General features: G+C 46.7%; 1 protein-coding gene across 2 annotated transcripts in view; it reads right to left on the reverse strand.

Moving 5' to 3' along the window:
• Window positions 1-18,543, reverse strand: part of ZCCHC24 (zinc finger CCHC-type containing 24) — a 197,868-nt gene that overhangs the window by 14,949 nt on the left and 164,376 nt on the right. The window contains exons 3-4 of one of the 2 annotated variants that reach the window (XM_084845239.1): window positions 11,690-11,884; window positions 10,665-11,082 (exon numbers count right to left, since the gene is read on the reverse strand). In XM_084845239.1, the coding sequence (XP_084701365.1) occupies window positions 11,693-11,884 (192 nt within the window). In that variant the 3' untranslated portion in view covers window positions 10,665-11,082; window positions 11,690-11,692. Of the gene's footprint in view, window positions 1-10,664; window positions 11,083-11,689; window positions 11,885-18,543 lie in introns of those variants that run through there. The other variant, XM_084845238.1, reaches the window with a different exon arrangement.

An 18,543-nucleotide genomic window follows, 5' to 3' on the forward strand; every position in this document is an offset into this window, starting at 1 on the left:
AGTGAGCTTCCATGGCCGAGTGGGGACTAGAACCCGGATCTCCCAGCTCCTAGTCCAACACTCTTGCCACTACACCACACTGGCTGAAATGAAATGAAATAATGTATATGTACACCAACACAGGCACTTTCAAATTTATTTTAAATTGTTGTCTGTCTCCAACTTGAGTCCCATGTGATTTTTTGCTATTAACTATTTTAGATTGAAAACATGAATGTGTTTATGTACTTGAGGCTTAGATTGCCTCTGAAACCATTTAATGTTTGGAACATAGGAACACAGAAAGCTGCTGAGTCAGACCATGGGTCCTTCTAGTCCAGTACTGCTGACACTGACTGGCGGCGGCTCTCCAAGGTTTCAGGCAGGAGTTTTTCCTGCCCTACCTTGAGATGCTGGGGATCAAACCTGGAACCTTCTACATGCAAAGTGTGTGCTCTGCCACTGAGCCCTTCTCCCTTATTCATATAAACAACACAAATATTGCTTATAGGCGTGATTGATCATTGTTAAAACTGAATAGAAAGTAGAAGACAGCCGTTTGTTATATGAATGTACATTCTGGCCAATGCAGACTTCACATTTGTGATACACACCAGTTTAAGGTATGCAGAGAGACATTTTAAGCTTCATGTGTGAAAATGCCCACAATAATACAGGAATCTGGCTCAAACTTTCATTTCATATGCAGAATGTTTTTCTGCTTGGTTGCTGGAGGCAAAACAGGTAATGTTACAGGTAAGGGGGTCTGTTTGGTGTGTTTCTTTTTAAATATGCATTTGGAATGCAGCACAAGGTTCGTATTAATGAGAGATTTGCAGGGAGGGTGATCCATATGGCATTTTGTAAAAGATTATTTCAATTGCGAGAATAAAATTCCTCACCCCCAAGAAACTAGTATCCGGCGAAGCAAATCAGCTACCAGCTGGCTGAGTCTGCACCCAGTTCTGCAGCTGTCATCACAGAGGCAGCATGGGAGAAAGCCAGAAAAAGAAAAAAAAGAGCAACTTGACAGGAGACCAGCTAGGAAGCAGCCACAGACATTAATGCTTCTCCTAGAGAGTGGCTGGGGTGAGCGGAGAGGGGGAAAATGACCATTCAGAGGTTGGCATCTGGGAAGCACTGCTGCCAAGAATGCCAAGGAAATGGCTACATGTGCCAGCTCGGTTGTGGGCCCACTATGACATCAAACGAAAAGGGCAACAAGCAGCTAGCTGGAATGAAAGGCAGCAGGCTTCTTGAAAGGAGGCACCTTGTTTTTTTAGAGCACCACCACAGTGCTCTTAGGAAAAATAAAGTCTAACTCATCACAGAGGCAAAACTAAGTGCTAAAGAGCAACATGGAAACATCCCCGGAGCCATGTGAGAGGTGGGCTCTGTTGAGTTGTGGAATTAAGGCTGTGATCCTATGCACACTAACTTGGGAACAAGTCAGCAAGATCATTTGGGATCAGTAGAACTTCTGAGTAAATGTGCATAGAATCAAACCGTAAATCATGAGCTAGTGGAGGGTCATGGTTAATTAGCAGTTGTGTCTGTACGTAGTTAACAGTTCTCTTCCTGATGAAGGGATCAGGTGCCAAACCACTACTGTTTCAAAACATCACACTCACCACATACTAGTCTTGAGTCAAGCCTTGAAAAAGATTGACATATGGTCTTCAAAATAACAAATATTAAGAGGGGAAATTCCATAATGGATTTAGAATAGTTTTTGCTTCCTTCTTTTGGTTTACACAGGTCTGGATTATTGTCATCCCATAATGGGCAAGGTGAAAGAACAGCTTCAGGTGGCAGATTCCAGAGGGGGACACCATTTTCCACTTCTGAGCTCCATCTTAATATCATTTAAAAATGAGCAGGGGAAAGACGTAATGTTGACTTTTTGCTTCAACTGGAAAAATGACCAAGGCCAGCACTGGTTATGCTCTGTGGGTTATGTGTTCCTCCTCCTGAAATACATAACCTTTTCCAGCTGATTTTGGGCACAAGCAAGTCTGCAATGTTTGTGCATGTACTAGCTAGCCTGTGGCATCTTACCGAGATCTCAAAAAGAGTCCAGAAAACTAGCAAGGGAAAAAATAATACAAACAATAAAGACTTGGGGGCCACTGGATATCTTCAGATGTGTCTATGTCAGCAGGTGGGCTTTGAAGTTGGAGGACTACACCCAAAATATTCCAGATATTTTGAGTAAACTGTGATTTAGGGATGCTTGAGGAATTTGTTGTTTGAGAATGCTGATGAGAACTTACTTGATCCACCTCCCGGGTGAATGTACAGGTCAGAAATTAGTTATCCACCGGCTCTTGCAATTGTCAAATGTCCCAAAGCAATTCTTCGTTCAAAAAGTGCATCAAAATAGATTTTAAAATGCACATTTGAGAGGTAATATTAGAAATATGTCTAAACAAGTATTTAAATGTGGGGTTTTTTGTGCAGATTTTTTAAAAAATGAAGATAAATGTGAAAATGGGATGAAATGGTCTTATCAGTGAATGGCCATGTTCGGACAATCGCGGGGGCAAAAGAACCAATCATGGCTTCTTCTCCTGTGCATGCAACTGCGATTTGCATAATTACCCACCATTCAGCAGAAGTTGCCGTGCCATCCAAACCCGTTGCGCAGCGCAGTGGGAGTGGCTTCTCACCCCCCCCAATCTCTACCGTAAGGCATGGGTTGTGGGGTGGGTAAGAAGCCACCCTCACCGTGCACTGCACCACGTTCAGCCAACGCAGCAGCTGCGCTGCACTGTGGGTAATTATGGAAATCATGATCGCATGGCACACTCAGGGCGGGGAAGAACCTACAGTGGGTTCTTTTGTCGTCCCCCCCCCAATAATCTGGACCCAGCCAATATGTGTGAAAGTGACATAGACAGGAAATAGACTGATTCATCCATCACTGCTATAATGGACAAATTGAGAAAGGCTATTATTTTTACATTTATTATATAGGTTGCCAAAATCCTAAACACCAGAATCAATACACCAGCAGTCAGCAGGCACACACAACAGGGTAGATTTCACCAGGCACACCGAGAGCCAATGTGGTATAGTGGTTAGAGAGTTAAACTGGAACTGGGTATCAAATCCCCACTGGGTGACTTTGGGCCAGTTGGGCATCTCTACACCTGCCTAAAATCCTGCATTTAAAATGGGGCTTTCTGCTTCCGTTTTAAATGCAGGATCACAATGACTCCCTTTTTCACATGCTTCCTTTCCCCCCTCCCCTGTCAGGATTGATTCTGAGCACAGGGAGATAGTTAGCAGCTCAGGTTCAGAAGAGGAACAGCCAGAACCGGGGGATGCATTTTCCCAAGCCAGTTCAGATATGGGTAGGCGTGCTTCTAAGGTTACTAGCTACCAGATGGCCGGGCCTGAAGCCCCCCCTTGCCCCCCTCTGTGAGAAGCCGGGACGAGGAGGAGGAGGAGGAGAAGGAGGAGAGTGGGGGTCGTGACCTAAGAGATGCTAGACTACGGGGCAGAACTTAGAGGGAAACGTCAGGGGCGGAGCTCGGATGGTTGACCCGGTTAGCGATGTGTGAGAGGCGACGCAGGGAAGCATCACTGGAAGGGCGGGACATCCCTCCCTAAGTTAGTCTAGTCAGCAAGCCTCACTTCAAACTGCAGGCAACATGGATGTTCCCATTTGAATCCCTGGGAGGCATTCCTTTGTAGCCTGAGAGTCTTTGAGGATTTGCATCTGCAATGAACCTGTTGATAATGAATTAAAGGCATGAGACTGGAGCCTCTCTATTTGTGTGTGTGAGTGCATCAGGAAAGAGGGTGCCCAAGGGAAACGTGACAGCTTGCCTTGACTTGGTAGTTAGTAACCTGAGAAGCACGCCTACCCATATCTGAACGGGCTTGGGAAAATGCATCCCTCGGTTCTGGCTGTTCCTCTTCTGAATCTGAGCTGCTAGCTATCTCCATGTGCTCAGAATCAAACCTGACAGGGGAGGGGGGAAAGGAAGCATGTGAAAAAGGGAGTCATTGTGATCCTGCATTTAAAACGGAAGCAGAATCAATCCTGACATCCCCTTTCCCCTTCCTTCTCCCTGTATTTGAGTCTTCCATTATCTTTCATTGATCTTGCTTCTCTTCTTGAAGCTTTTCCTCTTTTCATGGAGGAAACTGAAGTGGAACACAATGGGGTAATTTGATAGCTCATTATCTATGATCTATTTAAAAACGGAACAAAGGGCATTTAGTGCAGGAGACGCCCTGGAGGGTAACAGCGTCATCTAAAGAGCCCGCAAACTTCCACAAGAGAGCCATCTCACTAGCAAGATAAAAGCTCTGTGTGAAGAAAGCCACTGACTATCAGCCTAATCTACCTCACATAGTTGTTATGAGGATAAAATGAAAACAAGGAAGATCATGTATGCTGCTTTGAGCTCCTTAGAGGAAAGGGTGGGATATAAATGTAGCAAATAAAACAAATAAATTTCTAGGAAGCTAGTCTGAGAATGATAGCCCTCGTGAGGAATAATCAGTCTAAACATGGTTATTCCTCAGGAGCTCCTATATTTTGGCCACCTTACTGGTCCTGCTTTAAACAGGCTGGTGGTAACTGCCTTGTGTTGTCGATATCATTGGTATATTTATTATGAGGGATAAAAATCATTGCTATAGTTATTATGAGGGTTATTATGAGGGATAAAATATATCTGCCACAAATGTTCTTAAGATGGATGGCATATATCCAACAGCAGGCTTTTAAACTATACTGGGAATCTCTCCACCTCCTCTTGTAATCGCTTAACTCTTCCCCTCATACTGAAATCTAAAATCCACCCCACCCCCCAAAAAGTGATCTGTGTTCATGGGAAAGGATAAGTTGCTCAAACACACATCTGTTCCCTTGCTATGTAAAGATATGGAAAGTGAGTGCAACAGCTCCCAAACCAATTATATCCTTGATCCCGTAAACGAGCCATTAATCAAAATGTCTGGTTTAACCTAATACTGAAAGCCCTTTCTCTGAACCCCAATAATCTTGGAGACTGACACAAGAATTTCTTTCATTGTGCTCCTGTTGTCCCTGCCAGCTAGGGAATAGAGATTGTGCTTTGGAATGGAGTCTGGATTTCTGGCATAGTGTCATCAATTGCTAGTCACACAGCCTCCAGTCTCATTTGTAATGGATCAGTTTTCATTTTGACCTACTTTAAATTAATCTGAAAGCTTCATCTGAGCACTGAAATATTTTCTGTGGCTAGGGGAGGTCTTTGCTTTGCTCTTCCAGATGACCTTTTTTGTTGCTCTGCCTCACATGCTTTCCCAAAACAACTACTTACTAGTTAGACTCTTCCACCCCCACCTTCCTGAATATACAATTGCTTGTAATCTGAAGTACACAATTCCTTGTTTGGATTGAACAACTATAACTGCATCAGGTATAACTTTCCAGGAAAATGGTACTCATCAATCTCACATTTTCTGCCCCTGAAGGATCTCTCCAGTGTTACAAATCTCTAGTCATATTTTTTCTATTATAGCATCCATACTCAAGCTGAGTATTCTTCAGTAAAATGCCCCTGATCCAACAAGGGAATTTCATGCCTGCAGCTAGCGTGGAAGTGTACTGCGATGCTCATCCAGTCCCCACTGAATGTAATGCATGTGTCTGATGGGAGGTTCTCATCTCCATCCAGATTGGATATAAAAAACATGGCTAGGGCTGAGTCAGAGCTTTAAAAATGCAGTGTTACCAGTGGAAGCTGGTGGCTCGAATGTCACTGGGGCAGTGCATCTGCTCTGGGTTTCAGGCAGAATCAGTCAAAAATCTAAAGGAGCTCCCTGAAACACCTTGGTAGCTCCTTTAGAGTTCTGACTGGTTTCACTGAAACCCAGAGCAGATTCAGCACCCCATTGACACTGGGACCACCAGCCTCCGCTGAGTGTTACCTCTACAACATCATGACTAGTTATATCTGGATGTAATTGCTAGACACTAGAAGCTGCTTGGCCCTGATCATGCTGGGCATATTTGGCTTGCTTCCTCAGATACAGCCAGAAATAGTCTTGTGCTTGAACTGGATGGGTTAGGAAGGGATCCTGCAGAAACTCAAATAATATATTCCTTGTTTCAGTTTACAAAGTTAGGGTTACATAAAAACTGCAGTAATGTTGACTGTTTTCTTTTAGTAAGTCCACCATCAATCAATATTGCCTTGTAGCAGGTATGTCCCTACCACAGGATGGAGTAAGATGGTTCTGGACATTATTAAAGGCTGACAAATTGACCACTATTCTGTTTGTTCGATTTGTTTTATTGCAAAGAACACCCTTTGGATTCAGTGCCTCAGACTCCAAAATATTTTGGGATGTCCATACCTTTCTGACTGAATCTGCGAGTTCTTTATCAATTTCCTGGAGAGTTACACTCAGTTGTAGTTAAGTCCAAACAAGTAATTGTATAGGTCAGGATGCAATGAGTTGTTTAATCAGGAGCTTAAGAAAGAGCTTTGGGAAATTATACCCCTATTCTCAGATATTCCAATCCTCAAAATGGTTTCTCTGACAAAATCCTATGGCAGACTCTGAACACCTTGTAACTGGCTTCAGAATTGCAAACTCAAGGAACATAAGAGCCATGCTGACCAAGGGTCCATCTAGTCCAGCATTCTGTTCAGAGAGTGGCCAACCAGCAGCCCATGGGAAAACCACAAGCAGGACATGATTGCAACAGGACCCTCCTGCCCATGTTCCCCAGCAACTGGTGTACATAGGCATACTTATGTTGGAGAATTCCGCCACGGACTCCAGTGAGGCCGGATCCTTTAGAATCTGGCCTCCCGGAGTCCATGGTGAAACGGACTACCACCCTGCCACCCCCCAAAATCCCCGGAACGGACCTACCTGGCAGCGGCTCCAGCAGCGGCTCCAGGTCATCTTCCGGGCTGCTGCGGCCACAAATGGCGTCCTGTGTAGGGGACGCCATTTGCGTCCCTATGCTAGGCCGTGATAGGCTACGTATATATTTACATAGCCTATCATGGCTAAAGCGGGGACGCAAATGGTGGCCGCTCCGCCATTTGCGTCCTTGCTTTTGCCGTGATAGGCTATGTAAGTATCTACGTGGCCTATCACGGCAAAAGAGAGGGACACAAATGGTGTAGTGGCTGCCATTTTCGTCCCCGCTTTAGCCATGATAGGCTACGTAGATACTTACATAGCCTATCACAGCCTAGCATAGGGATATAAATGGCGTCCCCTACACAGGATGCCATTTGCGGCCGCAGCAGCCCGGCAGCGGATGGAGGCCCTGCTGTGGATTGGCCCGGCCGGCGGCTCTGCGGACTGGCCACAGAGCGGAGCCGGCCGGGCAGGATTCCAGGGGGGAGGACCGGATCACCTCCTCCCCATCAAGGATTCCGGGGGGAGGACTGGATCACCTCCCCACCCCCACGGAACCCAGCGGAGCCAGGTAAGTGGGGTTTCGTACAACCCTAGGCATACTGCCTCTGATCTTGGAGGTAGCATATAGCCTTATCCTCCATGAATTTGTCTAACCCCCTTTTGAAGCTATCCAAATTGGTGGCCATCACTACATCTTGTGGAAGTGAATCTAACTATGTTTAACTATGTGCTTTGTGAGGAAGTACTTCCCTTTAGTGGAAGGCAACGACATGCTAGCCTTTCAGTGTTGATATAGGCCCTGTTCACACATAACGCTAAGCCATGATGGTTAGGTGTTTTGAGCTAACTATGATGGCTTAGTGTATCGTGTGGAGGGTGTTTTTCCAACAGTGGTGGCTACATAACCATGGTGTGACCATGCACACCAATCATGGGCTGCAAAAGGGTTAGCATGTTGTCTATCGGGCCCTCGTGGTTATCCCAGCGCTTGCATAGAACTCTGCAGCAAGAGTGGCTGAAACCAGCTCTGCTGCTCCTGCCAGCGCATGAGAGCTCCTGCCTAGCAATACATGACATGGCAGCCGAGAGCCAGCCCCAGCACTGTCTGTCCCCGCCTGTCCTATGCAATCGGAGAAGTGCGCCAGGCACAAAGATGTTTTCTCTCTCACGCCGCTGTTCTCAGCACAACGACCTTGAGTGTGCTGGGTTCCCAGGCACAAGCAGCCAGGAGCGAACGCAAAAACAACACCCCTGCCTGCTAGGCTGCCGGCCAAGCCACTGCAGCTTTGGCCGAATCGCGTCCTCCCCCTGCCCTCCTGTAGCAGACCCCCCAGGCCTCATGGCTGCTATGGCTGAACCCCAGTATGTGGAACACCCCCAGCCACTGTGCCCCCTCCCCTGCACAGCCCCCAACTCCTTCAGGGGGAACGTCCAAACTGCCAGGGAAGAGGGCAGAGCCCTGACAAGCGTGGCAGACAACTGCCTGTATGAAACGCCCCCAACAATGGCATCCCACAGTCCCATGGAGGCCCAGCTCACCCCCCCATCCCTGCCAGGCTTTCCCACCACTGTCTGGCATGCCCAAATTCCAAGGAACACCATGCAGCCCAGGCACAGGGGGAAGGACAGATACCCCAGTTGCATCACCCCTGCAGCATCACCCAGGCACTCCAGGACAAATGGCAGGCCCAGCAGCCCCCTCCCCACACCGAGCTCAATCCTGTGGCAGGGGGCAGCACTGGTGACTCCCCAGCCCTATACTCAAGACGACAACTCCACGGAGGCCTTGCGGTCCCAGCACAGCACTTTGACCCCAACCGGGGGTGGGGCTTCCCAGGATGAGGGGGAGGAGGCAGGGAAGAAGCGCAAGAGAAGCAGGGCACAGACACAGACCGAGCCCAAGTTGGATGCCTTCGTCACACTATGGGGGGCCCTGAGGCCCAGGGCATTCTCAGCAACGTCAGGCATGGAAACCTCTTCCCATGGCTCTCCAAGCACATGCAGAAGCCCGGCGACTCCCGCACCCCCCAGCAGTGCAAGGAGAAGCTGCACAAGCTCAATAAGAAGATCAAGGAGACTGTCACCCACAACAAGTGGTCTGAGGTGTGTCAGAAATGGATCGTCCTTTCCCTTCGCAATCAACACCACAAGAGACAACATTTCAGGCTAATACGACTTTATTTTGCTAGAGCCTAGTCTCTCTGCAAATACAGATTCAAGGAAAACTCTCAGGCTGCCCACAGGCAATAAACAACAAATCAACAACCTCTGAGCAGAGGAGAGAAACCAGAGGGAGAGAAAGTTGCTGGCAGTTTGGGGTATGAACCTCTTGGCCAAGCTAGCTTCACAGTGATGCCCCTCCCTTAGGGTGGCTCCCTCCTATGTTGGCTTCCAAGAGTGGCTATCCAGGCAGAGGGTCTGAGACCTGCCCTTAACTTTTCCCACTTTGCTTTGTGTCGTACCCGAGCATCCTTCAAGTCACGCCCCTCTACCTCCTCCTCCTCCTTGGAAACTTGTGTTCTAACGGTGGAGGGAAGGGGCTGGGACTCAGTCTGGGCCATCTGTTGGTCAGGGTCTTGGGAGGACTCTCTTCCAGCATTTTGGCTCACTAGCGGAGGGTCCCTTGCCTGGCCTCTGATCTAGCTGCTGCTCCAACTCTGATTCAGAATCGGAGCTGTCAGACATCTCAAAGTGCTTAGACTCATTCCTGATAGGGTGGGGCCGTGCACCAAGCCCATCTACCATGAACTTGTCCCACCAATCAATCAGTAGTCAGACATCACCCCAGGACACACCACAGGGAGTAGAGTGCCGATCAGCCAGGTCCCCTGGCTGAGCCCACAGGCCATTAAGGGCAATGTCCCAACCACCCAGGAGACTTCCCCCATCCCACCCCCCTGGGTTCTTGACCTGATGCCCCCTTTCCTGATATGAGTCCTGGGAATGTATTTGCATTTTATACGCCTTTTGTTGCCAGCAAGGCCGGGTTTCTACATGCCCACACAGCTGCTTTATACGCCAAAAAAAGCATTACTTCACACCCTGTGCTGCTCCATTGACTTCGGGGGCTCTACTGGGGGCTTGGGGAGGGCATGGTGCCAAGGGGTGTGCTTTCCCCCTTCTGCAATTCGAGGCAGCACCAAGGGGCAGGAGCAGTGGCGGCAAGACCTTCCACGTCTCCGCAGTGTGCCACCGTGGGGGAGCACGGCGGGGGGAGGCTGGGGAGCTGCATCTGCCGCGATAATGCCAGAACCCAAGCCGCATTTTCGGCCCACAAGCGGGAGCCACTGGCATCTTGGACGCACAGCTTCCACATCAGGATGGCGGTGGTGGACAGGGCAGGGATTGGCGGCAACGGCAGAACAAGCCGCTCCTCATGGACCATTGGGGAGGCAGCGACTGCCCCACTGGCTCCATGATGGCTGCTCACCGCCGGTGCTGCCACATGGGCCACTGGGATGCGTGGTGGAGCGGCCAGGAGGACTGGGGTGGTAAGTAGTGCAGGGGGTAGTTCTGTGATTGCGTGGAGGGGGACACACACTGTGGTTAGCAGTAACACCTTGTAGCATGGTTAGCCTAACCAGCCTCTCCCCTGTGCGTCTGATCAGGGCCATCGTCTGATTGCCTTTTAAAAAATCAAACGATATTCTGGCCAATCTCTGCTTGAAATTCTCATCCCGGTCATAAAATAGATACAATTATATATTCTTAAAATGTCCATATCACTAGGTAATCCTAGGCAGCTGCAGAAGGCAAGTCCAATGCCAGGAGCATAGATGAGTCAGAAGCACGGCTGGAGTAAGAACCCACAAGTTTTAATTTTTAATTTGGTTTAAAAAGAATAAATAAATAACTTAAAATATTGGCTGCCCACAAACAGCAGTTAGTTGCATTGGTTAAAAGAATGGAGCCAGTTAACAATAACATTTAAAAAATCCCTGATCTTAACCCTCCTACACATGCGTGGTCACTCCTGAACCCAAGGGAAATAATAAATGTAAACCTCCCTTCCTAACCTATGCTACTTCGTACTTGATGCATTCTCCTACAATAAATAGATTGGCTGTTCTATGGTATTTCAAACTTCTTTCTCCTTAAATTTTTTAAGGACTTTTTGAAAAGGACTTGTGGTCAGTTAGACCCCAGTTAAAGTGAATGGGAGAAAATGAAACACGCCACATTCAATGTATTGGGGGTCTAAATCACCCCCTCCCTTGTCTAGCAGCACAACAGAAATAGTTTAAGCATGGAGGTGTTAGCCATTTAATTTTTTTAAAAAAATCAGAATCTAGGAGGTTTTGAGATAAAGGGAAAATGCATGCGTAAGATAGCAGTTTTTGAAACTACAGCTTACCCCTCTATTATGAAGAGTAATCCCTAATGCTTCTTTCTTTTGCTTACGTTAAACTGGAGTATTTGTCAAATAGATCTCTCTCATTTTTAAAGCTATGACAAGGCTGGGGTTATTGGACCTCAGTATCAGATTACTAAACTGCTTTTTATAATTACAGGTGTTAAGAGTGTTACAGTGTAAAGCATATTTACACCGAATAGTTATTTAGAATTACCTTAGTTATTCTCAACAAGAAGACACATGACATTAGATTTTGTTTTGCTTAGATTTGAGAAGTTTGCAATTGCTCTGATATATTTTGTGTGCTTTCCAGATTTACTGCAAAGATTTTATGAACAAATATTATTGGAGCATGCAGTTTTCAGTCCTTTGGTAAACAGTCTTACCAACAGTCTTGCAACATCGCGGGCTGAGCATTCTCCACTTAAAAACTGACTCAATATTCCACTTCTTCCAGCGTATACATTTTGCTCCTCAAAAGAGGCTCTGCAACAGCCCTACCTGTTTGTGAGGATAGACATTGATGTGGCATTTGATACATTCTTGTCCCATATTGGCCCAAGAGTTTCCGCTCATCCATTTTCTCTTGCACTTCGGGCATTTGTATTCACCAAAGCAGCGTTTCTTCCCTTGGTACGGTGTCAGGCCTTCTCCTTTCGGACGCGCCTAAAATAGGAAGAGGGGAGAAAAAATAGGTAATCCCAACTGAAGTGCAGAAAAGCAATGAATTGCGCATTAGTCCTGTATGCTCAAGGGGGCCTTGTGACTATGCTTTTAAAGGGTCAGGTCGTCACCTCTTCTCTACTACATGCAATCACTTTGATTTCAAAAGTGGCTCATGACATGGCTTGTTAGGGGTGGCTGTGACCTGTAGCTTTAAAAAAGGCCAAACCCTGACTAGAAGTGCCCAAGCCCTTGGGTGCACTTTAAAAAGCATTGTCCTTTGCACTTATTTATTCATATTATTTATACTAATAATACTTAGCATTTGTACATCACTTTTCAGTACTCAAAGTGCTTCACACATACATTTCTTCATTAATTTATAGCAGGAGTAGGCAACTTCAGAGGGTCCAAGGGCCATTTCCACCCACCAGACCCCACTGCTGGCTGCACTCCTGCCAATGCTGTCCTGCTGAATTTGATGGTGCGGTGGTAAAAAATTGGCAGTGTGCCACAGACAAACCATTACATCGGCTTTAAAAGGACACCTTTAGTGTAATGTGGCCTTTTAAAGCTTCCAAAGGGGTTAGCTGCTGAATTTTGGCAGCAAAACGCTGGTTTGCTTGTTTTCGCTGCTGCTGTGCCGCCAAATTTTGGCGCTGTGGTGGTAGCTGCACCAGAGGATGGGGGGGGCATATGTGACCTGGGGGCCGCATGTGGCCCACCCCTGATTTATAGTGCAGTCCTATGCATGTATCTACTTAAAAGCAAGCACCACTAAGTTTAGTCTTAGTCCCAGGTAAGAGTGCATAGGATTGTAGCTCTAATTATTTACTTACTACCTTTATTTACTACTTTTTTGCACAAGTACTCAATAGCGTTGTTGCAACAACCCTGTAAAGTAGGTTAGTGTTATTAACTCCACTTTCCAGGGGTGGAGGGAAGAAATTGAGTCTGAGAGAAAGAGACTGGACTAAGGCTACCATGTGAATTAAAAGCAGAGGCAAGATTTCAACCAATATTACCTGACTTCTTTTTAACTCAGTTTCTTAGTGAATGTTACAACAGCAGTCTCACAATCGAAACACATAAGAAACTGTCAAATACAAAGCACTACAAAGCCAAAAGAGCCCTGAGATTAAAAAATCAATAATATCTGTAAACATAAGAGCTTTGCCCCAACATTTTGTTCCCACTCTCTCCCAAAGTTTTGTCACATTCTAGCATGACCAAGACACAGAATCCAGGACAGGACTTCATGGATAAGGGCTGGGTTGGGTCTCACCCTCAATAGCTCCCATTGAGTTCTGTATGACAAAGTAAACAGGCTCCAGCAGGCAACACTACTTTCTCTATGACCTCTTCTCTACCCTGCCTCTCCTATCAGCAGGCATTTTGCTAAGTTAGTAAGTAGCAGAGTAACCAAAGAATAGATGCAGCCTTAAAAATTCATTCAGTATCAAAAGCTAGGTGAAACAAAAATTCCTTAATCTGCCTCCAAAGCCTAGGGGAAGATGGACAATGATGGACTTTCTTAGGAGGGAATTCCAAATATGTGCTGGCTGTATGAAGATGGCTCTTCTATTAGGAACCGTTGGATGAAATTCCTGTTGAGATGGAAAACACAGTAATTAATCTCAACAAGCTTTATGCTCCAGACTGTTTGGGCAGCCTTTCCCAACCTGGTGCCCTCCCGATGTTTTGGACTACAACTCCCATCCTCCCCACCCAGTATGGTCATTGTAGTCCAACACATCTGGAAGGCACCAGATTGGGGAAGACTGGTTTAGGGTGGCGACCAGCACCCTGAATGGAACCCAAATCAGCACTATTCTGATCTCCCAACAAATGGGCAGCAAATTGTTTGTTCTAAAGGAGCTGAGCTGTTTTGATGCTGTGCTTGGCTTCTTCTGTAGTGCCCTACATTATGGCTCTGGCTCCACTTGTGTATATTTCCTCTCTGCTTTCACATGGGGGTAGTAAGTACACAGGGAAATGCCTTCTCTCATGAGAACCCTGAGGTCCATATGGTTTCTGTTTTATGTGTTGTCATTCTATTATCCAACTCCTGGAAACTGTGAATCACGGCCCTTTGAGGGGCTGACTGTGCGATGATCCATTCTGTTGTTGTCTTCTGAGGTTGCTTAACATTCCCTAACAGCCCTAGTCTGTCTTAACTGTTTGGGGCACCACTTCTCCTGGTAAAGAACATACACAATAAAATAAATATTTGGGCAGTATAAATACGTCATCTGTTTTATATGGATACCCCATTGTTGAGGATCTGGGTGATGCTTTCCCCCTCTCACTTTCATGAAACTTTGGATTTTGCAAGTTACATCACTAAGTAGAATAAGAGGTTGTATGGAACATGTAATTGTTATATGGATGGGTATAAATGCACGCATAAGAGAATGCAACTCTTATAATAACTAGTAGTATGAATTCAAAGACTCTGTAATAAGCATGAGGCCCAAGACCACATTCTCCCATATCAGCCTGCCTGGGATTTAAGTTCCTCGGCCCTTCTCTCTGTCCCACCACTATCGGAGGCACATTTGGTGGGGACATGACGGTGGCTGCTCCCAGACTCTGAAACTCCCTGCTAAAGGAGGCCAGGCGGGCTCCATCTTTGATGTCCTTCTGGCGGTAGAAAAAAGACGTTTTTATTCAAACAGGCTTTTGGCTTTTAAGCCTATCTGTTTGCTAAAGTTGGTTTTAACAGGCTTCCAATGGGGGGCAGGGGGGGGGAGGTGATAATTTTAGAAACATTTCAATGCCTGTATGAATCTTATATGGGAATCAGGGACAGTTATTATCTGGGAATGGGGTATTTGCCAATGCATCTGCAGCCAGGAACTCCACCTTTACTTGCATATTATATCAAATTATATTTGAGCCAAGGCTTCAACTCTCAGTATTAGCCGAGAAGTCAGCTGAATCAACGCAACCAAATGGCCTGAACTGAAATTTAACCATCTCGAGTCTGCTGGAATCTCATAACCAGTTCTTCAGCAGGAGGGGAACCTCCTGCTCAGCAACCCTGATACTATGGGGGTAGGGTGTTAAAAAGCACCAATACGAATTAGTTTTGACCAGAAGTTTATTATGCTCAGAAAGTGAACATGACATTTACTAGGCAAAGTTAAACCAACTGTTTATTTCTTAACGTTATTGGTGTGTTTTTCATGGATTTGCTTTTATGTTTTGATTATAATTTTGTATTTTATCTTATAGTTTATTGCGGTTAGCAGCCTTGAACACTATTTGTAGTGGGGAAGGTGGGATATACATTTAATTAATAAATAATACTGTGCTAGTACAACATGACAAGACATATCAGTATGTAGGCACTGAAGGACTACAAGCAGAGAACATCATTTTTTAGAGTATCATGATGCTGTTGCTCCTTTCACCCTCCAGCCCTTGCCCCTTCTTCCTCCAGACCTCCTTTCCCATCCTAAGCCCCTTGCTTTGCCTAGTATGTTTCTAAAATTATCACTCTCTCCTGCCCCCCCGCCCCCCATTGGAAACTTGCAGGGAAAAAATGTCTTTCCCCAAAGGCTGTCGGTAACCCACTGGGACCTGAGCAGGCCAAAGACCTCTTTGTTCCCCATTCATAGAACAGCCATTCTGTTCGGCTTGAGGATTTTTATAAGGCTCACAGAAGAAATTTAAGCTTTTTGAAAGCCAAGTGGGTTCTTAACTTTAGGGAAGTCTCTGCTTTGCTCTGGGAAATTGTACTGTATCTTGGTGAAGAAGTACAAATAGCTCTCAGTTGTTATAAGAAAAAGCAGGTGTTTGGCAAGAAAAACTGAACTTGGCAGGGATTGGAGATCCCATGGTCAATGATGATAGCTAGTGCTGTGTTGCGTGTATATGAGAACTTCAGAAAAGTATATTTAGCATATTCAGCTCTGATAAAGCAGACAATGGAATAAGGTGGGTATTTCCCTTATTTCACTGCACACGAATAACAGAGGCCGTATACATACAACTTCCAGTGTATTGTACTAGAAAATGCACTAGCTTTTAAAAAAGGAATGTCGCTTTTCCCTCTTTAAGAGTCAGACAGCCTGTCAGGGGGCAAACCGGGCTATGGAGAACATAGCTGGATCAGGTGAGGCAGGAGTATAGGTAGGTCAGACATGCAGGAAACAGGCAGACAGGCTGGAGAAGCAGAATTCAAGGCAATTATAATAGGCTTGGGAAAATGTAGGTGCATGGAGTCTAAGGCTTTCTTCACATGGAGCTTTTATTCTGCGATTGAGATTGCTCCTTCACGGAAGTTTGCGGGCTCTTTAGATGATGCCGTTACCTTCCAGGCTGTCTCCCGCCATTTCCTCCAGCCTATCTCATGCTTTCCCCAAACGCAAAAAATGTGGTATTTTCCCCAGCCCACAGAACAGGAGCGCCATGGCCTCCCTGTGAAATTCTCCAATAGCAAAAGAAACCGCTGGGCCTGCCTGCTGTGGGCATTTGTTTTCAGTTGTTGGGAGCGCGGTCAGGATGAGATTTGACAGGAGTGAGGGCAAGAATCGCCTGCCAATTGCGTCTCCTGCCTCTGCATTTCTCAGTTGGAGGGAGAAGAGGGTAAAATGCGGCCGTGGTGGCTTAGTCGTTAAGACGCTGAACTGCAGACCGGAAGGTCGGCAGGACAGCAGTTCGAGACCCGAGTGCTGCGTGACGGAGTGAGCTCCCGTCTTCGGTCCCAGCTTCTGCCAACCTAGCAGTTCAAAAGCAAGAAATTGCAAGTAGATAAATAAGTACCACTTCGGCAGGAAAGGTAACAGTGTTCCGTGCACCTCGGTGTTCAGTCATGCCGGCTACATGACGACGGAAGCGTCTTCGGACAGCACTGGCTCTTCGGCTTAGAAATGGAGATGAGCACCACACCCTAGAGTTGGACACGACTGGTTGGGGACACCTTTACCTTTTTTTTAATGAAGGGAGACACATCTGATCCCCCACCCCAAGCTCAGAAGCAACATCCTCTGTTGTTTCAGAGCACCCTATTAAGTTCAATAAGGCTTACTCCCAAGTAAGTGTGCCGAGGGTTGCAGACATACAGGATGATCTTATGTCTTACTCAGTAAGTGTTATGACTTACTCAGAAGTAAGTTCCATTGAGTTCAATGGGGCTTACTCGCACATAAGTGTGCCAAGGGTTACAGACTTACAGGTGGCTCACTCACAGAAGTTTGTGGGCTCTTTAGATGACGCTCTTCCCCGCCAGGGCGTCTCCCGCACTAAATGCTCTTTGTTCCATTTTTAAATAGATCGCAGATAATGAGCTATCAATCTACCCCGTTGTGTTCTGCTTGAGTTTCCTCTGTGAATAGAGGAAAAACAGGAAGAAGAGGAACGAGATCATTGAAAGATAATGGAAGGCTCAGATACAGGGAGAAGGAGAGGGAAGGGGGGGGGAAAGGAAGCACGTGAAAAAGGGAGTTGTTGTGACCTGTACTTAAATGGAAGCAGAAAGCCCCATTTTAAATTCAGGATTTTAGGCTGGTGTAGAGATGCCCTAAGCTGTAAGCAAACACAATTTGTGACACTGCACAACATCATCACTGATCACGGGGCATGTTGGTTAAGGCATCAGGCTTAGCTTCCAATTTCCTGGCTTGCCAAGCATGAGCCAACATGCGATAGCCTTAACTCTTAAACTGGCAGGGTATTTTAAATCATTTAATTATTATGGGGTTGGTATTATTATCTCCATATTGCAGATGAAGAGCTGAGAGAGGGTGGCTCGCCTAAAGTTGCCTGGATGAAATTCAAAGAAATTACCTCTTCTGTTTGGTCTTAAAAATGAAATTAAATCTAGGGATAACCTGATTCTCTTAGCCACTATGCAACACCAAAGCTGCAACCCTGGGAGGCTGGCCTGGGGGCCGTAGAATCTTTGGGCTCTCTCCATCTGAAAGCAGAGAGAGAGGGATCCACCCTTGGAAGGGGAGATCTGACATCGGATACCCCCATCCAACCGCTTTGGAAACTTCTGCAGCTGTTCTCTTCTGACATCAGAACTTAAGCTTCAGAAGGGGGGAAGGAAGTGTGCTGGGGCAGGGCCAGCCTATCCATAAGGTGGGGTGAATCTCCTGCTTCAGGTGGCAGATCCAGGAGGGTGACAGATTGTGCCCCCCCCACCTGCTATCAGGAAGGTCATGTGCTTCTCTGTTGTTGCTGAAAGGAGAGCTGTGTGACCCTAGGGCACAGATGGCCACTTTGGAGAGATCTGCTGGCCACTTTCTTGCACCCACAGCAGGAGAGTAGCTCGTGCAGCTCTCCAGAGTGGCCACTGCCCACCCTATGCCTTATTCTGAGCACCTAACAGTAAGCCAAAGGGTGAATGGCTACTTTGGAGACCTGTGCCAGTCCACTCTGTTGCTGCAGCAAATGCCACAGCAAGACAGCGCGCCTGCCTGGCACTCCAAAGAGTTGCACCAACCGCTGTCGTAGAGCACCCAGCAGAGCTCTCTGGAGTGCCGCCCACCAGATGCCTAGCTCTCTGAGGACTCCTCAGAGAGCTGGGCATTGGGTGGGTGGCCTCTCTGCAAAGTCCCACCGGCTGGTTCCTCAAAAGCAGCTGGCGTGGCTCTCCAGAGAGTCCCCCTGGCCAAAATGCCACTACGAGGGGTCCTTCCTCATAGCAAGAT

This window comes from Heloderma suspectum, chromosome 3 (assembly GCF_057233095.1).
Source record: "Heloderma suspectum isolate Gila_16-S chromosome 3, 16-S_ref, whole genome shotgun sequence".
Taxonomy (NCBI): Eukaryota; Metazoa; Chordata; class Lepidosauria; order Squamata; family Helodermatidae; genus Heloderma; species Heloderma suspectum.